This window comes from Tenrec ecaudatus, chromosome 6 (genome assembly GCF_050624435.1).
Source record: "Tenrec ecaudatus isolate mTenEca1 chromosome 6, mTenEca1.hap1, whole genome shotgun sequence".
Lineage (NCBI taxonomy): Eukaryota > Metazoa > Chordata > Mammalia > Afrosoricida > Tenrecidae > Tenrec > Tenrec ecaudatus.
In genome coordinates, this window is record NC_134535.1 from 73,709,382 (window position 1) to 73,733,600 (window position 24,219).

The following is a 24,219-nucleotide window of genomic DNA, read 5'->3' on the forward strand; positions in this document are numbered from 1 at the left end:
GAGCAGCCCAATCGGAAAGCCGGAGCAGTTTCAAGTCTCCCCAGCCAGCCTGCCCGCCCGCCACCCCACCCCCCTCGGGGATTCGCTTTTTCCGTAACAAAATAGCCCAGCTCGGGATGGTCTGCAGCCCCGGCCGTTCGCAGGTGGAGGGTCTCTGGGCCTAGGACACTGCCCTGAGCCCGAAGCGCCGGCCGGCCCGGGAGAGGCCGGGTCCAGCGCCGAGGAACGCGCGGGGGTGGGCGCTGCAGCCGCGGGTTGTTTATCTGGAGTACGGAGGGGAGGGGGGAGCCTGGAAACCGCCCCGTGTCCCATTTCCTCCTCTTGTTTTCGCTCCGGATTCTCCATGTTGGACCCAAACTGAGGAGCCCGGAGCTGCCGCCGGGGGATCGGGGCTGGGGGCACCCGGGGGAGCCGCTGCCCCGGCCGCCCGCCCTCCGCACAGGCCGCCTCCCTGCCCGGCCCCGGGAGGGAACGCGAGAGGGCATGTGAACAGCTGCGGGAGTCGGAGTCTCGGGAGCCGGAGCCGGCCCCCGCCCAGGCCCCCCAGCCCAGCCCAGCCCAGCCCAGCGCGCGCGCCGCCCGTCCTCCCGCCCAGCCAGCCCGGGCCCGCGGGATTGTTAGATGGAACACGGCTCCATCATCACCCAGGCGCGGAGGGAAGACGCCCTGGTGCTCACCAAGCAAGGTAGGGGCAGCAACTTCCCAAAACTTTGCGTCGCCCCCGGCGGGGAGGGGGCGAGAACCCGCCGGAACCTGGGCCCCGCATCCAGGCCTCCCCGGGCTCAAAGGGACGAGTCCGGCGACGCGGGCCGGGCCCCCTCGTCCTTCCACCCACGTGCCCTGACCCGCGAAGACCCCGTGGGGGCTGCTCGGGCCCAGCTCCCGGCGCCGAGGGGGAGGGGCGGCCCCCGCGCAGCTGTCACCGCGCGCACCCCTCCCCCCGGCGGGGCGACCGAGGGCAGCGCGCCCAGCGGGACCCGCTGGCGCCCGCCGCCCCCGGGGTTGGGGGCTGGGGTCGCCACGTCCCGGCCCCGCGGCGCGCGGCTGCCCCCAGGCCACCTGGAGAGGGGCGGGGGGCCGAGGGGGCCGGAGTCCCCTACCCGTCGGGCCCCCAGCCCGCCGTGGCTCCAGTGGCGCGGGGACGGCGTCCAGTGGGACTTAGGACCAAGTTCACCGCCGGGAGGCGGGGGCGGTGCGGGGAAGGACCCGCTGAGCCCTGGGCCCGGGCCTGGCCGCCGCCGCCACCTCCGGAGCAAACACCCCGACCGAGGCCCGGCCGGAGCCCCTCCCCGGCCCGGTGCGCTCCCGCGGGGCCGCGGCGCACACAGAGCCGCGTTTGTTTCGCCGGGGAGCCGTGTCCCTGGTTACATAATTCGCCGGATGGCAGCTTGCTTCTGAATCGCGCCGCCGGGAGAAAGTGCGAATTCTCCGTGGGCAGCAGCGGCCTGCCCGCGGTCCCCGCCTGCCGAGGGTTAAGCGGAGGGGATGCGAGGATGGGCGCCGGGCCGCCCAGGGGCGGAGGAAGGGCTGAGGCCTGAGGGTGGAATCTCTGGTAGTTTGGTCCCTGTCGAGGCCCCAAAACTCTTCCCCTCCCCCACGTCCTTCTGGCCTTGAGGAATGTGGCCAAAATAGCGGGCAGAATTTCCACGGGAAGTAGGGATTGGCGTCGTTGGGTGGTGGTTGTTTTTCTGGAGAACTCCCCGGACTGGGCCACCTGGCCCCAGGCTGGAAAGACTATATACTCAAGAGACCAAATCCAGAGCTTCTCTGTCCCCCAGCATCCCCACATCCCCACATTCGTACGCCCGCACAGAGATCCGGGCGTGAAGGGCCAGCGCTGCACTGGAGTGTGCTGAAGGCCTCGAGCCTGGAGGTGGGCAGCTCTGTGCCCCACCACATACCCTCACCCCCATCCTCCGGGCACATTTGAGAGGCCAACAGGTTACTGATTCCTTGGGTTCACGGTCCCAGGCCTCCCTCCCCCCCATAGTTCAATGGAGAGGGCAGTGTATGCTTCTGTGTCACTGGCCCTCCTCCAAAGTAAGCTGGTCCTCAAGGCCGGCAGAGCCTTGACTGCTCAAAATCCAACGCAGGAAAAGCCCCTGGCTCCTTGACCTCAGTCTTGGCAGGACTGCTACTCTCTCTGGGCTGCATCACTGGCTGGCCGTGCGACCCAGACAGCAACTTCTAGGCCTCTGTGGGCTGCCCTACTCTGCTGAGGCAGGGAAGGGGAGGCTGCCTGTGGGGCAAAATTTCAGGCCCAACTCACCCCACTTCTCCTAACCTCTCACTCCAGGAAAGGACCCTGAGGGCCCAGGAAGTGGAGAGATTGTGTATGGAAGGATTCCTGAGGGGCAGTGGTGGGGAGAAACAGGAAGTCCTGCCCTGAGCTTGCCCACCCAGGCCCTCCACTCTGCTGTTGGAGCTGGCTGGACTTCCTGAAGGGGCGTCTCCATGCAAAGCTGAAGCTCCATCCCTGGGCCAAATGGAAGGGAGCAGGATAGATAGATGCACACACAGCAGAAAGCCCAGCAGTGCTGGGTTACTGGTGATGGCTGGCTTTTGGATGTATATTTTTCATGGTTCCTTCTTCAAATGCACTGCCTTGGAGGCCATTCTCAAGACCTGCAGCCCCTGCCCACGTAATTTGATTGCATTCTAGAAAGGGCTTGTGTTTTGGGGGCTTCTTGGGCACCCAGCAACTTTATCTAGCCCACTTTCTGAGGGCCTCATAATTTAGAAACGGGACCTACATCTTTAACAAAATGAGGCGGGTCATTTTGAACTTGCTCATAGGAGTTGCTTGTCTGGTCACAGCACCCAGACCAGCCTGCTCTGTCCCACCTCCCATGTGCTGCTTCAGCTCCCCTTTGGAAAGGGGAAAGGAACAGCAGGCATTTTTATTCATCAGTTTCTGTAAAGGAACAAACTGCTGCTAGTTTGGGTGGCTTTAGTAAAGTTGTTTGCCACTGCAGCTTTAAAAAACTTTTTTCAACATTCTGTTCTGTGAGCTTTAGGACTGTTTGGGTGTGCTGATGATTGAAAAGTAATTACTGTCGGGGAGGTAGAACAAAGTTGCGGGAAGCATTGATGATAAAAGGACCAGAATTGGATCATCTTCCTAGACAGATGAGTGAAATCACTTCCTGGTACCTGAGGAGGAGGGTTTGTGAGACATCCAAAATCCAAAACACAGAAAAGTTAGGCTCTCGTTGGCAGGAGAGTGGCCATTTACCACAACCCATACCAAGGGTATCACTGACTTGCTGGGATGTTGGACTGTGGACTTTGGGGTTACCTGGGGGGAAATGCAAGGAAGCAGGGACCCCCACTGTGGAAATTTCAGAGCACAAGTGATCCTGTGGACCCTGGAGGAGGGGTGGTACGGTTAGGTCGGCAGGACATTTAGTTTATCTGTTTTCTGTTCTGTCTGATGCCCCTTCCAAGCAGGGAAGGGGGATGACATCGTCTTGGTTTCTTCTTTCACTTGGGACATGTGCTAGCTCATCATAAAGATTCTCCTGACAGACTGACTGTGCCTAGGAATTAGGTTGGTAGCAAGTTTTTCTGGCTCTCTTCAGTAGTTAAGCCCTTCACTTGAAAAGCTTAGAAATGAGTCCTGCTGGGAACTGTGTTTAAGGGTGTGTGCTTGCTGTGTGTATTTAAGGGGGTGCTCATTGGCACTGTCTGCAGGGCTTGGGTGGTCCTTCTGCCCCTCTGGTTCCTCACCTCTCCTTGCTCCCCTTCTGCCTGCTCCTTGTGTCTCTCTCGGAGTTTTCCCTGGCTTTGTTGGAGGGGGGTGAGGGGAGCCTGTGTGGCAATTTAGGCTTGTGCTCATTCCTGAAGAACCCAAGTGTTTCAAGCTCAGCAACAAGATTGTAGACTCCCAGCATCCCGGGGCTGGGGTTTGCATTTGCTTTGGCCAAGTTTAACTTGCACAGCAATACCTCAGAGTTGCCCTGAAAAAAACCCCTTGGATTGGCAGAGGTAGTGGTGGTCTGCTTGCCTCCCTTCTGAACTACAGTGGTCTTCAAGAAATGGGGTGGCGCAAAGGGGTGCCCATTTTCATCCAGTGGGACCTTCCAAATCTCTCTTAATCACTAGTTCTAACTACTAGAAGTAGAAGACACATCTGCAGCCAAAACGAATTGGTGTTCCCAGTCGTGTGGGGTGGGAGGCCGCCTTGCAGAGGAATGAATGTGAGTACAAGCGTTCATAGCTCAGTGTGGAAAGACAACACATAAATGGACACATGTCTATGTGCGTGCACACGTCTCTTTCCTTCCTCCAGGTTCTAAGTTCTTCCTGCTAGCTTTTGGAGGAGCTTGGGGTCTCGCCTTTTATCCCCAGCCTGAGAAGTATGGCTCTTGGGTTGGGTGAAGTGTGGGGTAAGGGACCTGGGGGACAGAACTGTTCCTAGAGCAAAACTGATTGATTTGGCCCTGTGTTGAAGCCCCAGCTTTTCCTGCCCTGGTCACAAGGAGTGACATCGCAGAAGTGCTCTGGGGGGCTTCTCTGTCCACGAGGCTACAGGCTCCTGTCTGTTCAAAAGTAGAACATTCCTGTGAAATCTTTCATAAGCAGAGATGGTGTAAAGCCGAGAGACAATTAATGTTCTTTTATATGGGGAAATATCCTGAACATTCCCAGACTCGGGATAATCAGAAGAACCTACCGAGTAACCCATGAGGCTGAAAGAGAACTAATGGAGTAAAAGCAGGAATGCTGGGACAGCGAAGACCATCCATGCCGTGGAGTCCATTCCGACTCACGGCCGCCCGTGTAAGGCGGCCCAGACCTCGAATCTGTGTGCAGACTGCCCCCTCTGTCTCGAGCAGCACGTGATCTGAGCCTTCCCACAGCGACTCACTGCCATGCGTCAACTCCAACTCACAGAGACCCCGTAGCCCAGGGTAGAATGCCCTTGTGAGTTTCTCAGACCGGAGCTCTTTATGGAAGTAGAAAGCCTCGTCTTTCTCCCGAAGAGTGGCTGACAGTTTTGAACTGCTGACCTTGTGGTTAGCAGCCCAACGTGTAACCCACTGTGCCACGTGGGCCTCTGTGGATAAGTGCACAGCCTATTTAGAATAGAAGTAACGTGTGTACAGTGCAGATCGCACGGCCACTCTCACACTGCCTCTCTAATGAGAGCTGCTGTAAAACCACGGAGAAGGCCCTTGAGTTGCACTCTGCCCATTTCTCATGAAAGTCAACGTTGTCTCTTCATTCCTTTAGGTTAGCAAAAGCAGGTACTCCTGTGGATCTTTGGTAAAACTGAGTAGTATACAAAAGAACCCTAAATAGTGTAAATGGAACTGTTGAAAATCGGAGAATACCTGTAATGATATTTACCTTTCTGTACTTTCTGGCACTTAGTAGGTGAATGTGAAAGGTTAGTGTCTTTCTATTTTACACAGTTGGACCATGATCCACCCTCTACCCCAGGACACAGCGCACAGCATGAGGCCATGAGAGTTTGATTGGTCACAACAGGTGGCTGGGGTCAGAGGGGACATTGATGTGGGGGCCTGGCATTCAGAAGCAACCCTCCTTGCTGCACAGACCCGTCTTTGGCAGCAGTGTTGATGAAGTCAACAGTCAGCAGCACCAACCCGCCAGCCTCTGCACAGGAGGAAAAGTAGGGAGTTCATCTCCATGAAGAATACGCTTTACAGCTTCCAAAATGCTGTGGAGGAGTTATGAGCCGTCCTGTCAAGTGAGCATAGGCCCCACATGGCAGTTCAAACCCACCAGGTGCTCCACTGGAGAAAGATGAGGCAGCCTGCTCCTATCAAGATTTACAGCTTCTCACACCCTCTACCATTGGAGTCAACTAGATGCAGGGGGGTTGGGGAGTACTTCCTTGGGCTTTTGATCTGCCTGGCTTCTGGTTAGCTTAAAGCCCCACCTCTGCACAGTCTCTGGAGTTTCTGAATGGCCCCGGCTGTTGTGTGTGGTTGGTTGATGATGTTAGTTGCAATGAGGGGAGTCTGACGCTGTGACCCCAGCTGCTAGACTCCTCAAAATGGGAATGGTGAATACTCAAGACGTCTGTCTGTCTGTCTGCTCTTCATATCTGCATTGGCTCTGAGAATTAATAACATTAACTCAGTGAGCTTCGGGGTTTAGGGAATTCTCACGATTTCTGTTGTACATCAGGTTGTACTTAAGGTCGCTGTGATTTGGGCCTGACTCAACAACACCCAAAAACAGCACAGAAAAGCAGGGGAAACACTGAGGCTTTGAAGAGCAGAGCTTGTTCATAAGCTCTTGTTGCAACTTTGGCTTTGGGGTTCCAATACTGTGAAAGCCCCCAAAACAGCATTAAAATGGCTTTTGTCCTGCCTGGGTTAGGCTGCCCAGCCTCTGGAAGCACAGAATGTACTTACTTGTCTTGGGGACCTGGGATTGGGTGTGTCCCTGACATGACTCCCTCCCCTGAAGTGAAGGGTTAGCTCCCAGCTGGGATGCAGATGAATACAGTAACAGACATCTCTTTAGGAACAGGGCCTCAAAGAAGGAGGCTGACCCCGTGTTGAGAATTTGCTTTTTGTTCCCATCTACTCTATCAGAATCCACGTTTTATCAAGTCTCGCTTCATCTGGGAATTTGTTTAAATGCAGGCAGATTAAGTATAAGGGGAAAAACAAATTGTGAGCAGGGGGTCACCCAGGATGAACTCCTTGAAGTCCTGCTTATGAAACAACCAGAAATCAAGGTGGAGGTGATCTTAGAACTGGAAGCCTCTCTGACCAGAGACCCACTGGAACTGGGCTTCCTGGGCTGGCCAGGTGCCCGGCCGGCTACTCGGGTCTGACTGCGCGGCACGGAAGCAGTGCTTGCAGGATGGACAGGACAGCAGACCACTTCTGGGTGCAAGGTGGATCAGCCCAGTTCTGCTGGCCAGCTGTTGAAAGGGCTGGCTTTGAATCCGACCTTGGAGTGGATCTCCAGTTCCCTCCTGTCCCAGGCGTTCCCAGAACCCTGCCCACAACCAAGCAGGCTCTGCTCAGACTCCCCTTTCACCTTGTACCTCCATTTCTCCTGACCTGTGAACCCAGCTGCTCTTTCCCGTCTGCACTGTTTCGAGAATTAATGTGGCTTCAACGGCAGTGAGAGAGAGTCAAGCCAAGATCATGGGAAGGCTCAAACCCTAAATTCAGGCCTGCAGAAGCAACTTCCTGGGACAGTACACCTAGCCCTTGAGCCCCTCTGCCCACCCCCCAGTGGGCCTACAAGCCCAGGGCTTTTGATGGGTGGGTAGGCTACAACTAGGGAGGGAAGCTAGACCCTAAAGAGGAGTCCTCCCGGGTCTGCAGAGCCACTGAGTCAGTCAGTGATGGTGGGGAGCCAGTCCAAAGGATTCAGACTGGAACAACCTCCAGACCTAGAAGGGTTCCTCAGAGACCCATGGCCACCTCTAGTCAGTGGCTCTCAGCTAAGGCCACACATCAGAATCTCCTGTGACACTTGCTAAAAATAGAGACACGGCCAGGCCTACGCAGTCAGAGTCTGGGCAGGTGGGTCAGGCATGTGTGTGCTCAGATGCTCCCTGTCATGCTGACAGGTGTCCCTGGAGAAGAGCCAGGGAGGCGCGGCAGTGGTCGCAGCTGCCTGCTCCGCATGAGCTTCAAGAGTCCCCTGAGGAGGCCAGTTCTGCTGTTTGTGAAAGCTCTGTGGGCTCCTCAAGGGACGCCCTGACATCTTCCGAGTGTGCATGGAGGATACAGTAAGCAAGGTAGTAAGCACAGACTAACTTGTGCCTATTTACCAATCTGTAGGGAAGAGTTTCACATGTATTTTCCTCAAGACATGATGAAACTCATGTGAAATGTTTCACTACAGATTAGTGAGCAAGCACAAGTAGCCCTTATTGGTGCCCCGATGTACTACTCACTCATCTGGTCGCGATTCCAGCCAATATTGATAGAGTTTACAACAGACTAGCAAATGCTGTTCTAGCATTTTACCTCTCCTCTCCAGTTTAATCCTCATGATAGACACCCTTATGCATGAGAATTGTGCCCACGTCACTGGAGACCTGAAGTGCTTGCCCAAGGGTGCCTGAGTGGTCCCAGGAGGCCTAGCATTTACACCCCTTGGTAAAGTGCCTGTGAGTCAGCCACCAGGTGGTCTGAGGTCACGTGCGGTGAGGGGTAGAGCAGCAAGCAGGCAGGGGGACCTTTCATTTCCCATTGACGGGTAAGGAAAGCACCCCAGGGAGGTTGTGGCTTAGGCAGACCTGCCGAGAGGCTAGGCAGACCTCCTGACTTGGAGCTCAGGGCTCTCAGGTGGACACACCTGGACTGGTTGGCTAGCCCTAGCTACGACTGTGGAAGGTAGAGGGTGGGGTGGGAACAGATGTGTGTCCCCGAGGGCAGATGCTCCCTTGGCAGGGTTCTTTTTCAGCCTTCCTGTAGAGGCTAGCCAGGAGCCTGATGGCACTGGGGTTAGGCATTGGGTTGCACACTGCATGGTGGGCAGTTCAAGCCCACCAACTGCTCTGTGGGAGAAAGGTGAGGCTGTCTGCAACTGTGAACATGCCCAGCCGTGGAAACTATAGTACAGTCAGTGTGAGTCAGAATCAACTCGGTGGCTGCAGGTATGATGGCAGAGGCTAGCCAGGTAAAGGACTAGTGCTAGCCGGTAGAGCAGCGGTTCTCAACCTGTGGGTCACGACCCCTTTGCAAAATGACAGGAAGTAGCAATGAAAATAATGTTTTGGTTGGGAGTCACCACCACATGAGGAACTGTATTAAAGGGTCGAAGCATTAAGAAGGTTGAGAGCCACTGTAGAGTCGTGTCTGTGTCTGTGATTGGTTCGTGGGGTTCTAGAAAAGGCCATGTCCCAGGTCTGGCCCATCAAGTTCTGCGACCTCTGAATGAGTCCAAAATAAGTTGACAGCAATCCCTCCGGTCCCTTTGTGCGTGACCATTTGAGATTGAGGCGGAGGTAAGGGTATGAAAGTCCTTTACACTTGGTAGGAGCTAAGATTCTGTGAGCTTTTATGAGGGTCAGGCCACCCCTGAGCGCCTGGCATTCTCACGACTTTATATTACAGGCCATGGTGGCATTCCCAATTTATAGGTGAAGAAACTGAGGCCCAAGGCCACACCCCTCAACTGAAGGTCAAGGGTCAACACCTTTCACAGGCACTGTTTTGCTTCCAGGTCTGGGCAGAGGCACTTGAGGCTCTAGGCAGGGCCCTGCCCTGTGCTGCTCCTCAGCTCCCGCTCAAGAGTGTGCCCTCCAAGCAGGCTTGCGAGCTGCTGGGGAGGAGGCCCCCAGTGGCTGCTCAGCCCCCCCTTACGCCCTCCCCACCAGGAGAGAATCCTGCCCTCTGGGCTTTGCTGGCGCCATCTTGATTCTCTTCCTGCTGCCACTGGCAGCCATCAGATACCAGGGACATGCTCCCAGAGTGCTCTGGGTGGGGGCTGGGGTCAGCTGGGCTGCTGCTGTCACCAGGTCCTTGAAAAGCTGGCTCCTGGGCCAGACCAGCTCCACCTTCTGTGATGAATCCCTTGGGAGTCTGAGGGAGACAGGCACCATGCACCACCCCACCCTGCCCACAGCAGAGCTGCCCAGGGATGTTGGGGCACTGATTGCTTTAGAGGCCAATGCTGAAATCGAGGGAGGGAGAGTATCTGGATCTCCTAGAAGTTACCAGGAATCTCCTACTCCTAAAACAGGGCCTGTGCTGAGCCAGGGGACTGACCTCCCCACTGCCGCCCCACCCACAGGTAGCACAGCACATTGAGTGCAGGTGGGGGGGGGGGGTCACTGAGGGAGCCCTATGCCCCCTGACACCCCCATCCAGCATGAGCCACGCAGCGGGGTAGCTGAACTGTGCTTGGAGAGTCCCTGCAGTCAGAATCACAGCTGCTCTTTGGAACGGTGGTTGCAGGTGTTGCTCCCACGTCCCTTGTCACCTGGGGAGAGTGGGGTCAGCAGGTGGCCATCACAGAAACAGGTACTCCCTCCCGCTTTCCAGTCTCTTCTGTAAGGGTTGTCTGGGCAGTTCTCATCGCCTTTCCTTCCCCTGCTGACTCACCTGCTGGCCTGGGGCGTGCTTCCGTCCACCTGGCACTGTGGGGTTTGCCCGTGGCCAAGGCACAGACGCCCCTTGCTGAGGCCCCAGGAGGACTCTCTCTTCTCCTCGAAGAGCCCCAATCAGATGCCGCGGGGCCCAGGCAGCCTGCCAAAAAGGCCGGAAATGGTCCGAATACTCTCCTTCCTCTGATAGCTGCGGAGGGAGGCCCTTAGAGAGGCCATTTTATAGTGATCTCCAGATGAAAGCCTTTGCTGTGGGGGAGGGGCAGCACCTCTGAGCACTGAACCAAGCCAGCAGCCGCTACTGAACGGACCTGTGCAGACCCTGCAGCCCAGAGCCAGCCTTCGCCCTCCTGACTCCTGGGTGCGTGTGAGGAGTTCCTTTGCTGGGACATGAAGCGGTGTTATTGGCAGTGTTGCCTGGGTCTGACCTTCAGGAAGAGGTTAAAAATAGTGTGGTCCTGACAAAGCCAGGCTTCATCTGTGCAGGCATGCGCACAAGCCACGTGCTTTTGAAGTAGGGGCAGCCGTGTCCTGGGGGCCCTCGTAGAGGCCGCAGGTGGACCCAGGGGAGGGCAGCACCAGCGGGCTTGCCCCACCGTAGAGGATGGATGGCCAGGCCAGCCCGACTTTCCCTTTCTAACCAGAACACCAGTTGGCAAGTCGGGAACTAAAAACCACCTGGGGTGGGGGGACTTGGGAAGCAGCAGTGATGGGGGAGTTTTCCATCAGAGTTCTAGTTCCAGGACTCTCCCCTCATCTTCTGTCTGTTGAGCATCAACCAGATGACAGGGCTGGGGTGAGCTGATCCATGTCTGGCCTTCTAGAATGCGGCGGCCCGCTCCGCTCCGCTCACCTGGCCCAGTGTTCAGCGTTGGCGTTCTCACGGCCCCTCGTGGTCTGTAGTCCTGTTTCTTGCTTCCATCATGAGTGAGGACTGTTGTGATCCCAGTTTATGGAGCATAAGGAAACAGGCTCACAGAGGTGTGTGGCTGCTCCCTTTGTTCTCAGTCAGTAACTAGGCCACCAACAGTAGGGAGAGTAGATGGGCACTGGGGTATCTGCATGAAGGCATGGCACCCACTGGAATTCCAGCCCCTCATGGGGAAACTGCTGTGAGATTCACAGGCACCTGTAATGCTGGCAGGGCTTGTGCCCCATGTACTTCTCCAGTGGGCGCTGGCTGGGGCGGGGGTTGCTCCCCACCACTTGGAGGAGTGGGGGTGGCCTGCACCTGGCTGGCGGTCAGGACACAATGCTAAGTGCTGCATGAAAGAAGCCATTTGAAAGGCTCTTTGACAGGAGTTTCAGATCCCACTCTGGTGTGTGGCTCCCCCTACCCTTAAACCTCCAGAACAAAGCAGGTCTTGGACCAAAGCTCCTGGCGCCAGCCCTTCCCCCTCCCCTATTGTTCCCTTGCTCTCCCAGAGGTATCTGGTGCTCCCAGCAGGTGCAGGCTGGCTGGGGTGGAACCGAATCCTCACACTTTCACCTTTAGTGGCCTGCCTGAGAGGACAACAAAAATACGGGACTGCACCCCAAACCATTTCTTTACCCCAGTCCATCTGAGGAGTAACGCAAAAGAGAAGAGACCCCTGAAAGAGATGGGGGAGCTGTTGAACTAGTAAATGCTGCCTGCGCCTGAGTGAGACGGCCTTCCATGATGATGGTGGTGGCGGCGGCGGTGGCTGAGAACCATGGCTCTGCTTTCAAGGTCACCGGGTTTCAAATGCTGGCCCTACTCTCACACTCGCTGTGTGGCCTTGAGCACATTGCTTCACCTCTGTGCTTCAGTTTCCCATCTGGAAATACAGTCAGGGCTAAGTGAAGTAGTGTCAAGGGCAGGCACTCAGTAAGCAATACTGAGACCCAGAAAGGGCCCACCTTACCTCCACTCATGAGCTGTTGCAGACCAGGGGTGGCTCTCCACAGCCTGCCTTTGTAGACCGGGGAGCCCTGGAGGCTTAGAACCACTCAGTCAGTCAGTCAGCGTTATTGAGCTCCTGCCACAGAGGGCCGGGGGCTGATGAATGTGCCAGGCTAAGGCCATTGCAGGCCCCTCCAGAAGGTAGCCATGTTGGGGAGGCTGAGGCCTGCCTGATACTGCTCAGAAGCAGTGTCTACAAGGTGAGGGGAATAAGCTGCCGCCCAGGGAAGGACTGGGGGAAGTGAGGGACATCTGGGGTATTGACCTTGCTGTTGTGGATCTGGGTAACCCTCCCCAGGGGGCAATGGCCCCTGCAGTTCTGTTCCAAATACCAAACCCTTTTGTGCCCCTGAAGTCGGGCATTTGTGATCTCTGAGGCCCAGGGGCTGCCTGGTCACATTGTGTCTTTGAGAAGACAGACCCTGGTCTCCTGCAGAGTCCAAACTGACAGAGGAGCACCCCCACCCCCCAAGCTCCTAGGGCTGAGGCATTTCTGCCCTCCAGCCTCCTGTGGTGGAAGAAGGCTGTAGCCCAGAAGCCTCAGCGTGGCCCCTTCACCCCTCCTACCCCCACCCCCACCCCTGCCTCTTGGGATTACTCAGCCTTCACAGCGTCTGTCACTAAGATGCTCAGTGCTTTCTTGATGGCCTCTCTCCAAGAAAAACCCAGGCTGTGTGGCCTTTTAAGAAAAGCTCTGTGCCCCGGTTAAGCCTCCGATTGTGGTTCTGTGTGAAGAAACCATAAACCAGAGGGAAAACTATGGTTCAGCTTTGGTCTTGGAGCTTCGTTAGCTCCTGCCCTGGCTCCTCGGGCTTCAGATTGACTGTAAACTGTGGGGGCTGGCCTTTCCTGCTAACTCTGCCATCTGTATGTCTCTAAGTGGGAGACTGGACTGTCTCCTAACACAGAGGCCTTCCCCCTTCCTGACAAAATCCCCAGTCTCTGGAAATCTTTTTAAACCATTTTATTAGGGGTTCATACAACTCTTATCACAATCCATACATACATCAATTATGTAAAGCACATTTGTTCATTCATTGTACATGAATACATTGTACATACATACTCATCATTCTCAAAACATTTGCTCTCCACTTAAGCCCCTGTTATCAGGTCCTCATTCTTCTCCTCCTTCCCCGCTCCCCCTCCTTCAATCTCTGGAAATCTTGATTTTTCCATCAGGATCAAAAGCTAGAGATTAGATATCCAAGGTTTTTTAAGACTGATGTGGCAGAGAAGTGGGGGGAGTGGGTGTAGAGAGGAGGCAGTAATTTTCTATGCAATGTCTGCTGGCCAAACCTACATCCCAGGTGGGTGGAGCGAGCTCTCTGGACTGGCTGATCTGCCCAGTAAGCAAGCAAGCAGCGGCTGTGGTCTGGAAGGCCTCTGTCTGCACCTGCCGGAAGTTCTTGGCCTTCTGTTGAGTCAGAGCTGTGAGTCGTGTTGGCCTCGGGGCAGAGCTGACTGCCACTTACTTGACTGACTGCTCCTTGGGAGATATTTCCCCACCCCTGGTCCTAAGAATAGAATAGACTGGTTTTCTCTTGCTTTCTCCTCTCCGAAGGCATGGCAGCCCAGTAACTTGGCATGAAATGACTCCCGTCACCCCTTTCTGAAAGGGCCACGGTGCTCTGAGCTCAGTGTACCTCCTGGGTGGCCCCACCGCATTGCCTCCCACTTCCCTTCACCCCCTCCCCAGGGAACACAGAAGTTGTCCTAAATTGCACATTCTGTTTGTTTTTCTGACCCCTCTCCACAAACACAGTCTTTCTTTGCCGGTGATCTTCCTGGAAAGTAGTAGTTCCCCAGACTTCACAATGGAATGGCTCAAGCTTAATCCTCCACACCACATCCCGCTCAAGCCTGGGAAGCTGGGTCCTTTGGGACCAGTGGCCAAGGACCATCCTGCATGTGGATGTACAGCGCCACCTGCTGCCAGCGTTACCCATCGCGTCTTCCCGCTGTGCTCGCAATTGTTGGAACAGTTACAAAAGGCGACGCTGAAATCCATTTCGGGGTGGCCCCTCACATGTGTGGCAGCCTGCCCTCTCCTAGGCCCACCTTATCCAGCCTGTCATTAAATGGCTGTGGTGTCTCCAAACCATAGGGCTAGGACGGAGAACCAGAGGTCTGATGTGGGTGTCCCAAAGGGGTGGTTCACCTGCGGCCACCAGTCAGGCCATGTGTCCTTGAAGGGTGGAAGTATGAAAGAAAGGGGCCTGGAGTGCAAAAGGACAAGAGTAAAATGACCATTGAGCTTCCAGGGGTCCGAGGTTACTGAGGAATTTTAGGCAGGTTGGTTTTGTATCCACTGAGCAGCGCTGTGGAGACTGACATTGGACAGACTAGCTCCCACTTGAAACCGACAGGGTTACTCCCTGGTGTAAGTTGGAGCCTTGTCTCTGAGAGTTGATTTTGAGGGAACCACCAGTGGGTTGTTAGCAGAGTGGCAGAACACCTGGACACTACCTGACCCTGGTTTTATGGCCTGTCCGCGGCAGCTCAAATTTCCTATCTCATTTCCCAAACCGTACAAGGTTGTGGTTCCGTCTGTTTCTGCTTTAGAAGGAATTCTGTTTCTATGGAAGCAGTGTGCTTGGCAATTTAATTTTCTGGTATTCTTCAGAAGCCTTGCTTTGGTGTATTTCAGCATCGTATTGCTTGGTCACTCACAAAGCACATACTGGGCGAGTTGGGGAAGCCCGCAAATTAAAGGGGATAAAGGCCCGAAGTGCCTGTAGCTAATGCCTCTGTCATCCCCTCTGCTCTAGGCCTGGTCTCCAAGTCCTCTCCCAAGAAGCCTCGTGGGCGTAACATCTTCAAGGCCCTCTTTTGCTGTTTTCGTGCCCAGCATGTTGGCCAATCAAGCTCTTGTACTGAGCTTGCTGCGTACAAGGAGGAAACCAACACCATTGCTAAGGTACCAGTATCACAGCGGCCAGGATGCTGGTGGGCCCCCACAGACTACAGCAGAGATCTCAGGCACGGAAGAGGCCCTGTCACTGGCCTTTTGCTTTGGCCCCTGGCATTCCTAATGTGTCCCACTTGAGCTACTACATTCAGATGTTCCTGTGATTTCCCAGGGCTCCTGTGGTCCAGATCCTTCTAGGTCTCAGGAACTGTGCAGAGTGTGTTCGTGAATGTCATTTTGTATGACCCACACAGTAGAGTGCAAGGAGAGTCCCAGATTCCCACTTCACAGACATAGACTTTAGACACAAAGGGTTTAAGTAGACTCCTGCAAGTTAAAACGTGATGATGTCAGGATTCGAACTCCCATCTTGACTATAAAGCCCTTGTTGCTCAATGCTGCTTTTGACTATACACAAGGCTACCTTCTAGGTTACCCAACTTTCAGAGAACTAAGGAATTTAAAATCCTTCTATTCTACCACATTCTTTTCAACCCTGACATCAGCCTCTCTGCCTATGAGAGGCAGTTGTAAATGTGTACACGTTTGATTTGTCACAATGCCCGGAAGATAGCTCTGGCATCTGAAGACCAAAAGGTCTATGCCAGTAGCTCCCCTTACCAAAACGCCAAGGCCTAACCCACCTTTCTTTCTTAAAACAATGCTAAAGACGCACATCAATGAAAAGCCTGTCCCGAGGGGGAGAGGGGTGGCGGTGGCCAGGAATCAAGGGCATTGTTACTTAGTACTTGGTGTTACTAAGTGATTCCTTTTTACAAATTTAAAAATTTTCCAATCATATGGGGAAAGTATGGAGTTGCAACATTGTCAAAAAGCAGATTGAAATAACATAGTAACAAAGTCACTGGTGGTGGGGTGCTTGGCTCCCAGCTGGATGTGGAAGGTTAACGCCCTGGGAGACCTGCCTGCGGCCTGCAAACCACACAGAGCCATAGTTGTGCTCTGCTCTAGAACCCTGATGGCCAGCATCAGCTCATGGGCAACTGACGCATGCAGAGAAGGTACACTAAGATGCCCACATTGAGAGAGAGGGCTTCCTCTTCAAGATTGTCAGCAGGAATACTTAATACTTGTTACAGTCATCACGTTTTGATTATTAGCAGGGGAGGAGGTAGGCTTTCTGATCTTTGGGTACCCACTGTGTATGTTCATGGTGATTTGTGTTGTGTGGGGCTCAGTGTTCCTTCACTGTCTCCTGTGGTCGCTTGGGGGGTTGGGGGTTGGATAGACAACACAGGTTCTCAAAAAGAAGCCTGGGCTCCAGGGCGGAGAGAGAGCAAACCACCAGGGTGAGGCAGGATCTCGGGTTTTAGTGTGTTTCCTCTGAGCAGCTGATGATTCCGCTCCAGATGGGGACTGGACTACTCCCCTCTCCTAGGGGAAAGTGGCCCTGCCCCTTTTTCTGCCCAGTTCCTGGGGAAGGTCACTATTGTCGTGTTAGAAGCTTCCAGTGGGGGGCTGGGCCCAGCAAACTGGCAGATTGGCACTGACCACCACCATCTTTCTTCCAGTCGGACCTGCTTCAATGCCTCCAGTACCAGTTCTATCAGGTATGTGAGTGGCAGGCTGAGTGCTTGGAAGTCTGGGCCCAATGATCCCAGCATTTGCTGAGTGCCCAGTATGTACAGAGCATGTTCGATTTGTTGGAGCTGTATACCCTGTTGCTCAGCCAAGCCAAGCCCTGGCCATCACTTCCATTGGCCTAGTGGGAGGCTGGAAACCAGGCAGCCACTCTCTCCTATCTCCTGACCATCAAGGGGTGCCACTCCCAGGAGAGTGAGGTTGCCAGTCTTATGTGTCCGTGGCAAGCCCAGCTCTCCCCAGAGCCCTGCTGCAGGGAGCTGCTGGGCTTGTGTTGGTGGGCAGATCTCAGCTGCCTGGTTCTGCTTTCAGATCCCAGGGACCTGCCTGCTCCCAGAGGTGACAGAAGAAGATCAAGGAAGGATATGTGTGGTCATTGACCTGGATGAAACCCTGGTGCACAGCTCTTTTAAGGTAACCCCCTTTTAAAGAGAGCCCCCTGTGTCTTTATGAGCCCACCTGTCAGCACTGGGAGGTAGCCTGAAGTTGATGCTAGAGGATGACCTGGGACAGGTCTGGCATTTTGGCCACTCTAGTGTCATATACTTCTGGAGAGCAAACTGAAGAATGCAGGCATACTAGGGGCTCCAGACAGAAGAGCCTCAGAGAGGCATTGAAGCAGCCTGGAACTTGGCCCTGAGGTTTCAAAGGCAGGATTTTTGTTAACTCAAGAAGGGGCCCCCAATCTCTTGCAGTTCACATAGAATTGGGGGGGTGGGCAGCGCCAGGTATGGAGGGGGTGGGAGGAGCTTCACAGTCTCAGGGAGGACCTCCAGGAGGCTGGGGAGCTATGGTGCTCACTCATTAACTTATCTGCCTTCCAGCCCATCAACAATGCTGATTTCATAGTGCCTGTGGAGATTGAGGGAACCACGCACCAGGTGAGCTGCCTGCCTCCTCAGCCCCTCTCCTTTGATTGGTGGTTTCACATCCCCCACACACACACCAAAAAACCCCAGCTTCAGCGTCATAAAACTAATTACTCCTGGTCAATTCCAATTCTGTTGGACAGAGTAGAACTACCGCTTAGGGTTTCTGAAGCTTTAAATCTGTAAAGGAGCAATCGCATCTCTTTCCTGGGGGGTGGCTGGTGGGTTTGAGCAACAGACCTAGCAGTCAGCAGCCCAATATTTAATGCGTTGTGCCCCTGGGTCTCAATTTTTATCTTCCTATTCCCCTCTAATTGTCACTTCCCCTGCCTCTTTGTAGCCACCCTATCTGCAAGAACTATTGACTTAATTTGCTAACAGTCATAATAGCAACCCAAAAAAATGCTGCCATTGAGTGTATTCTGACCCATAGCAATCCTATGGGCCAGCGTAGAACTTCTTTGGGAGGTTACTGGAGTGCAAAGCCTTGTGTTTCTGCTGTGGAGAGACTGGTGGTTTTAAACTGCTGACTTTGCAATTAGTAACCCACCGTGTAGTGTAACCTACTCCCAGTAGGACTCCCTAAACAGTCATCCTAGCTATCATTTATTGGTCACCACTGGGCCATAGTCCCAAATCCTGCCTAGTCTCTGACCTTGCCACAGGCAGAAAACCAGTACAGGTAGTTTCCCTGATGGAATACTCTCTCCCCCTTCCCCAAACTCACCCTACTCCTGCCCCCATCTAGCTAGCCAATTCCATCTTCCTAGACTGGCCAGCTCCCAGCCTCCCTCCCCCTGGGTTCCTACACAGGACTCTGCATTAAGTATGGGCTCAGGACCTACCTGGGCTGGGCACATGCCTGTTGGAGGAAAGAGTCTAAGCAAGATCAGGCTTCACTACTTGGATGCCTGCTCAATGCAGAGTTAGGGATCACTCAGCCCTGACAGTGAAAAGAGAAGACCTGCTTCTCACCCGAGAGCCAGAGACAGGAGAAACAGATGCCCTGGTAGTCTCAGTACTTGTTTTGTGACCTCAGTAGTAGAGTTAGTTACTCAGTATGCTTCCAAGGGGTGTCCTCTCTGGTGTCCATTAGAGACTTCTCCCTCAATGCTCTGCCAGCCACAGCTGCATCCCCTGATCAGAAGTAGACTTAACCCTTGAACTGCACGGACCCTTCCCACCAGCCCTGTGCAGTCTATTTGCGGGCATGTTGTTGTTGGGTGGCGTCAGTTCATCTTCCACTCACAGTGACCCCATGCACACTGAGCAAAACACTGTCCAGACCTGTGCCAGCCTCATAATCGCTGCTGTGTTTGAACTCGTTGTTGTAGCCACTGTGTCGTTCTGTCTTGAGGGCCTTCCTCTGTCATACTGACCCTCGGCCGCTCTGGATGGCCTTCTCCAGGGTCTGGCCCCTCCTGATAGCATTCTCATTCTGGCTGTACTTCTTTCGAGACAGATTGTTTGTCCTTGCACAAGACTCATGGGGCTGGGGAGCTGTGGCTCCTGGCTAACATGGAAGGGCAGGGGGAGCTGACAGTCAGGAAGGGGAGCTGCAGAGGGCACGCTTTGAACAGCTGTGGGGTAGGAAGACTGAGGAGCTGGCAGGCTACAGGGACTAAGCTGTGAGTGCCTGGGGGAAGGAATCCTGCAGCAGATCCCAGGGCACTGACCTGTGGGTGGGTGGTCCAGCTTCATCCCAGATGGAGTCCTCACCAGACAGGAACCATCAAGCAGGGCTTCTCTGCATTAGGGATAGCCAGAGGGTGGGGCGGGGATGGGCTTAAGACCAAAGTGTGCATGATAACAATGAATGGGCACAAGGTACCCAGGCGGGTGGCAGGAGCAAGCATGGAATGGAGGGCATGAGAGCAAGAAGCTGCGTATGCCTGGCCTAAGATCATGGCGGGGGGGGGGGGGGTCGCTTCTGTGCTAGCAGCCCTGTGAGGATGCAAGGTTTCAAGGTGTTTGCATTGCGCCCATGGTGACCTGGACAGAAGGTCCTGTCAGAGCCAAGGCCGGAAAGCTCACTTGCACAGTGGCTGTGGCTGGATTCAAGTAATCCAGGATAGGCTGTTTCCATCGGGGAGGCCTGTTCTTGATTACTTGTTTCTGGAGGCAGCTGATGATCCACCACTGGAAACAGCGATGGCTCCTAGGGCAGGAGTGTGGTCCTAAGCTGGACCAAGGCTGCGGTTACAAGTCACAGAAGCCCAGGGAGAGGGTGAAGCTGGTGCCCGTCTGTGGGGCAGAGGCTTGTGCCCAGGGAGTCTGTGTGGCTGGAGTGTAGGAGTCTGGACAGAGCAGTCTCTGAACCTTGTCTTGCTGCTTTTGTGTGAGTAAGTGATGGAGGGTAACGCCACCCACAAGCCACTCTGCTTGCCTTTGCTCAGGTGTATGTGCTCAAGAGGCCTTATGTGGATGAGTTCCTGAGGCGAATGGGGGAACTCTTTGAATGTGTCCTCTTCACTGCCAGCCTAGCCAAGGTACCTGGGGGCAGGAGGGTAGAGGAGCCGGGGACCAACACTGGGTTCCAAAGCTCCTGGCTGGTCTGCACGATGCCTCCAAACAAAACTACTCCCTCTCTACCAGTATGCCGACCCTGTCACGGACTTGCTGGACCGCTGCGGGGTGTTCCGGGCCCGCCTGTTCCGGGAGTCCTGTGTGTTCCACCAGGGCTGCTACGTCAAGGATCTCAGCCGCCTGGGCAGGGACCTGAGGAAAACCCTCATCCTGGACAACTCGCCAGCTTCATACATCTTCCACCCAGAGAACGCCGTGAGTGGTTGGATGTCCTTGTCCAGGGGGAGGAGTGGCAGCTCTGAGCCTGAAGCACACCCACACAGCTTACAGGATCTTGGGGGCCAGGTGGGAGGGCTGCTCACCAGGATTGACCTGTCTTCTTCCTGCCCAAGGTGCCTGTGCAGTCCTGGTTTGATGACATGGCAGACACTGAGTTGCTGAATCTGATCCCCATCTTCGAGGAGCTGAGCGGAGCAGAGGATGTCTACACCAGCCTTGGGCAGCTGCGGGCCCCGTAGCCTTCCTTGCTTCCAAGCAACGCCATCCCAGTGTGGACTTTCCTACTTTGTGCCTTTATGATCAGCCAGATGCAGGGAAGGGAAAGCTAGGAGCCTCACCGATGGGGCCTGGATAGAGAAGTGGTTGGAAAGAGCTTTAGGACAAGTTAGTGATGCCAGGTGGGCAAGTAGCAGACCAACAATGCCCAGAGCTCCCTGCGTCCGGAGTTGGGTTCTCAAGGTATGTGTGTATGTGTGTGTGTGTGTGTGTGTGTGTGTGTATGTATGTGTGTGTGACTTACCTTGAACTGTGGCAACAGGATCTCTACAGTGTTTCAGGTTGGGTGAGAAGTGGAAAGATCAAGAATCTCCCCAAGTTTCCTCTCCAGTCACCCTTAGAGCTATGAAGCTCTGTAGGTTGAAGACGATTGAAGGCGCAGCTGCCAACCCCCTGGCCTTCCTCAGTGTTGTAAGACGCATGCCAAGGAGAAAGGAAGAGTCGGAGGCTGCCTTCGGGCACCCCGGACACACGCCTTTCTGAAGCCTTTCTCCAGCCAGCTGCTGCAGACAGAAACAACACTTCTGGGAAGATGAGAACTTATTTCCAGAACCAGTACCCCAGTGGCCATGGGGTCCTGCGGCCCAAGAGCTGCACTTGCCTGCAGCCAAGTGTCTGCCACGGCCCCTCTTTGTGTCTCCCCCTTGGCTGGGGCCAGGCCTGCCTTCCTCACCACCTAGCCATAGTCTTGACCCTGTGGGGAAGGAGGTCTTTTCCTTGCCTTGGAAGAGGGCACATAAGTGATTTCCGTTCTTTTGAGTCTGTTTTAAAATTCTCTTTCTAAACTTGGGAGTGTTGGGCCTGGTTTGTTTCTGGCAAAGCTGTATTCTGGGCCTGAGATGAGTGTGTGGAAGGCCTTGAGGTGTAGTAAAGAGGGAAATCCCCGAAGCATGAATGTGTGTGTCCCTGTTCTTGGCTTGTAGAACAGCCAAGTTTGGGACTGCCTCCACGAGTCTGCTCTTCAGGGATTCTCTGTGGTGCTGTGGAGAGCACTCAGTTCCAAAGGCCGGGAAGGGCTGGGTACTGGGCTGCCCCCCTCCCCCCCCCCCCCAGGGCTGAGCTGCTTCCTGTTGTGTCTTCCCCCAGGGCTTCCTGTGCTGAGCCCAGTCAGGTCCAGCCAACACCTTTCCTCCAGGGCCTCAGAGGCACTCCTGGTTGTCCTGGGGCCAAGGAAGTGGGGTTCTCAAATGCCCCAAAGAGCTCAGGTGTAAAGGAGCCTCTAGCATTAATTGTGCTTTGGGTGTCTCTCACCTTCAAAGGTTCTTAACAGTAAATGCTTTAAAACAGTCCCAGCATGGAAAACAAAAGGGGAGGTGCTGCAGTTGGGAGCACAAGGACCCCCCCCCCTCAAACCCCCCAAAGGGAGCCCCTTCTCAGCATCACTGCCTTAATTTTGGTCTCACCTGGGGCTGGGTGGGGTTCTCTACCTCCCTTGGAGGTAAGGGAGGGAGGGGATGTCAGGAGTTCCAGGACTTTGGATGCAGGAGTCACACAACCTTTGTAAATTGCTTCCGGTGCAGGATACTTACCGCTCAGGACTCACCCCTACTCTCTGCAGTTTCCATAAGTCTGGCCTCAGAACATAACCATGGGCTGGACAGGAGCTGGGTGTCCTGAGTGCCAGCTAGCTGATGTCCTTCCTTAGCATTGTGGTGCCACCTCCCCTCCTTGTCCTGAGGTTCAAAGGCCTTGCCAGTCTTTCCCTTGGTGCCACAGAGTGCTCCCATACTCCTGTGGTCATCTATCTCCCTGCTGCCTGGTCCTGTGCAGGAAAAGGGCAGGAGGCTCTAGGTGCTAGCCCGGAAGGATGTGTGCCCCAGGAAAGCAAGAGCTGAACGCAGCAGGCCTCTCTCATGCCGTAGATAACCTAGGGCCATCTGCCCTCGGGCCCAGCCAAATTTTTCTGACTAAATAAGCAATAAAAGGCACTGAACTGGATCCAGTTCCTGGGATCTTTCTTGGCCTCCCTTTCCATATTTTTATGGGTGGAAGAAAAGCCTGTACCCTTCCACACATACCACACATGTCGTCCCCACCCCCAATAAAAAAAAACACCTCCAGGCCCAGGTGTCCAGAGTGTGTGCCAGGACCAGAGCCCAGGACAGCTTGGTGGGACTGCCCCTGCTGCTTGTGCATGAAGCCCGCTTCATCAGCCCTGCTTGCTTGCCGTTCCTCCCCACAAATGTCACCCCATGCCCCCATCTCCTCTTCCCTGGAGAAATAACTTGGCTAAATAAGCATAACAAGGGTCCTTTGGGACCAGAGCCAGCCTAAAGTCATTACTTGATGAGCAGCTTCCAGTTTCATATACACAGTGTGTTAGATTAGAGGCAAGTGATGGATGTAAAACTAGCTCCTCGGAGGAATGGGCCTCAATTTTGGAGGAGAGCAAGCCATTTTGTCCGGGCATCTGTTCTATAGCATCCCACAAGCCCTTCCTGGTTGAGACTGGTCTTATGGAGGCAGTGGGCCACAGTGCCTGGTTAGCGCCAATTCAAGCCATGCCCAGAATTTGCCTGCCTGCCAGGTTCAGTTCTTTAAGGTGCCTCTTCAGGGACACAGGTGTCTCTCTGATTGGGCTTCTAAATCAAAGCCTGACGTTCGTGTCCCTCTCATAGGGGGAGCTTTGAACACAGGACCAGTTTGGAAAAGGGTCAGGTAAGAGTGCCCCCTCTGCACATTGTAGAGGTGACACTGGATTAGACCCCTGGGTCCCTAGCTCCCAGAGGAGCACAGAGGTGCCCTGGACTCTTAAGTGTGTGTGTGTGTGTGTGTGTGTGGAATTGCTGAACAAATCGGAAATTTGCCTTGTTAGCACGAGACCTTCTGTTTCGCTCCCTCCTGCCTCCCAAAGACTTTGACCATTTTGTAAATGTGCAAACTGACCTCTGGTTAACTGGCCCGGTAGCTGCTTTGTGCTTGAAGCCCGGAAGGTCCAGGCAGTCATTCCTGGGGCCCTGTTCTTTTCTGCTGCTGCCGACCCCTCACTGGTGGGACCACCCCACCTGGAAGACTAGCCAGGCCCCAGCCAGGCCAAGTCGGGGAGGTGAGATTGGTTGCTGGCACTGGTGTCCCTCGTTGACCTTTTTGTAAAACAAACGGGGTTTTAGTTTAGTCTGCCTTTCTTTACACTTAAATGAGTTGGTCAATATGGATGCTCAGCCAGGGGAGGGGTGGTCTGAGGTGCCGGCCAGCCACATGAACCCATTATTGCTGTACGCCTGTCCTGGAGCTGACCCTGCTCTGGCCCCAGGCCTCTCTGCCACCACTCCCCGTGACCCCGCCCATCTCACGCTTTCTCTGTCAGGGTGCCATTTGGAGGGTAGGGATCTGCTTCCCACTGTGTTGGGATATGGGATTCTGACTACCTTGGTTACAGATTCACGGTTTGATAAATTTGTTGTATTCAAAAACTTGAAATGCAGAACGCCATTAAGTGTCTGTTTATATTTTTGGAATATTTGTATTACTTACAGTTTAATAAAGCGGGTTTGAAAAACTCACCCAAGAATGGGAGCTGCTTCTGGACCCTACTGTCAAAGGAGTGCTGCCCTTCCCCCTTCACAGCCCTTTGGGTGGTGATGATAGAGGAGCCCCCAGGCTGAGCAAGCTGCGGCTGCTGCCTGGCTGGGCACTGAGTGACTTTCCCTTCAAGGTTACCGGGAATCTCTCCATCTACCCTTCCCCAGCCCCCACATCCAGCTCCCATGTCAACCAAGGTGCCTGACAAGCAGGGACTTGGTCCTTGTTCACTTCTGGGGGGGGGAACCAGAAGCTC

At 54.6% G+C, this 24,219-nt stretch overlaps 1 protein-coding gene across 1 annotated transcript; it reads left to right on the plus strand.

The window, feature by feature from the left end:
* Window positions 1-277: 277 nt before the first annotated feature.
* On the plus strand, window positions 278-23,957 carry CTDSP2 (CTD small phosphatase 2). The gene is made up of 8 exons (XM_075551363.1): window positions 278-685; window positions 14,750-14,898; window positions 16,422-16,460; window positions 16,804-16,905; window positions 17,316-17,372; window positions 19,757-19,849; window positions 19,956-20,141; window positions 20,279-23,957. Exons 1-8 carry the CDS (start codon window positions 622-624, stop codon window positions 20,402-20,404), a joined length of 816 nt encoding a protein of 271 aa, XP_075407478.1. The 5' UTR covers window positions 278-621; the 3' UTR covers window positions 20,405-23,957.
* The last annotated feature ends 262 nt before the right edge of the window (window positions 23,958-24,219 follow it).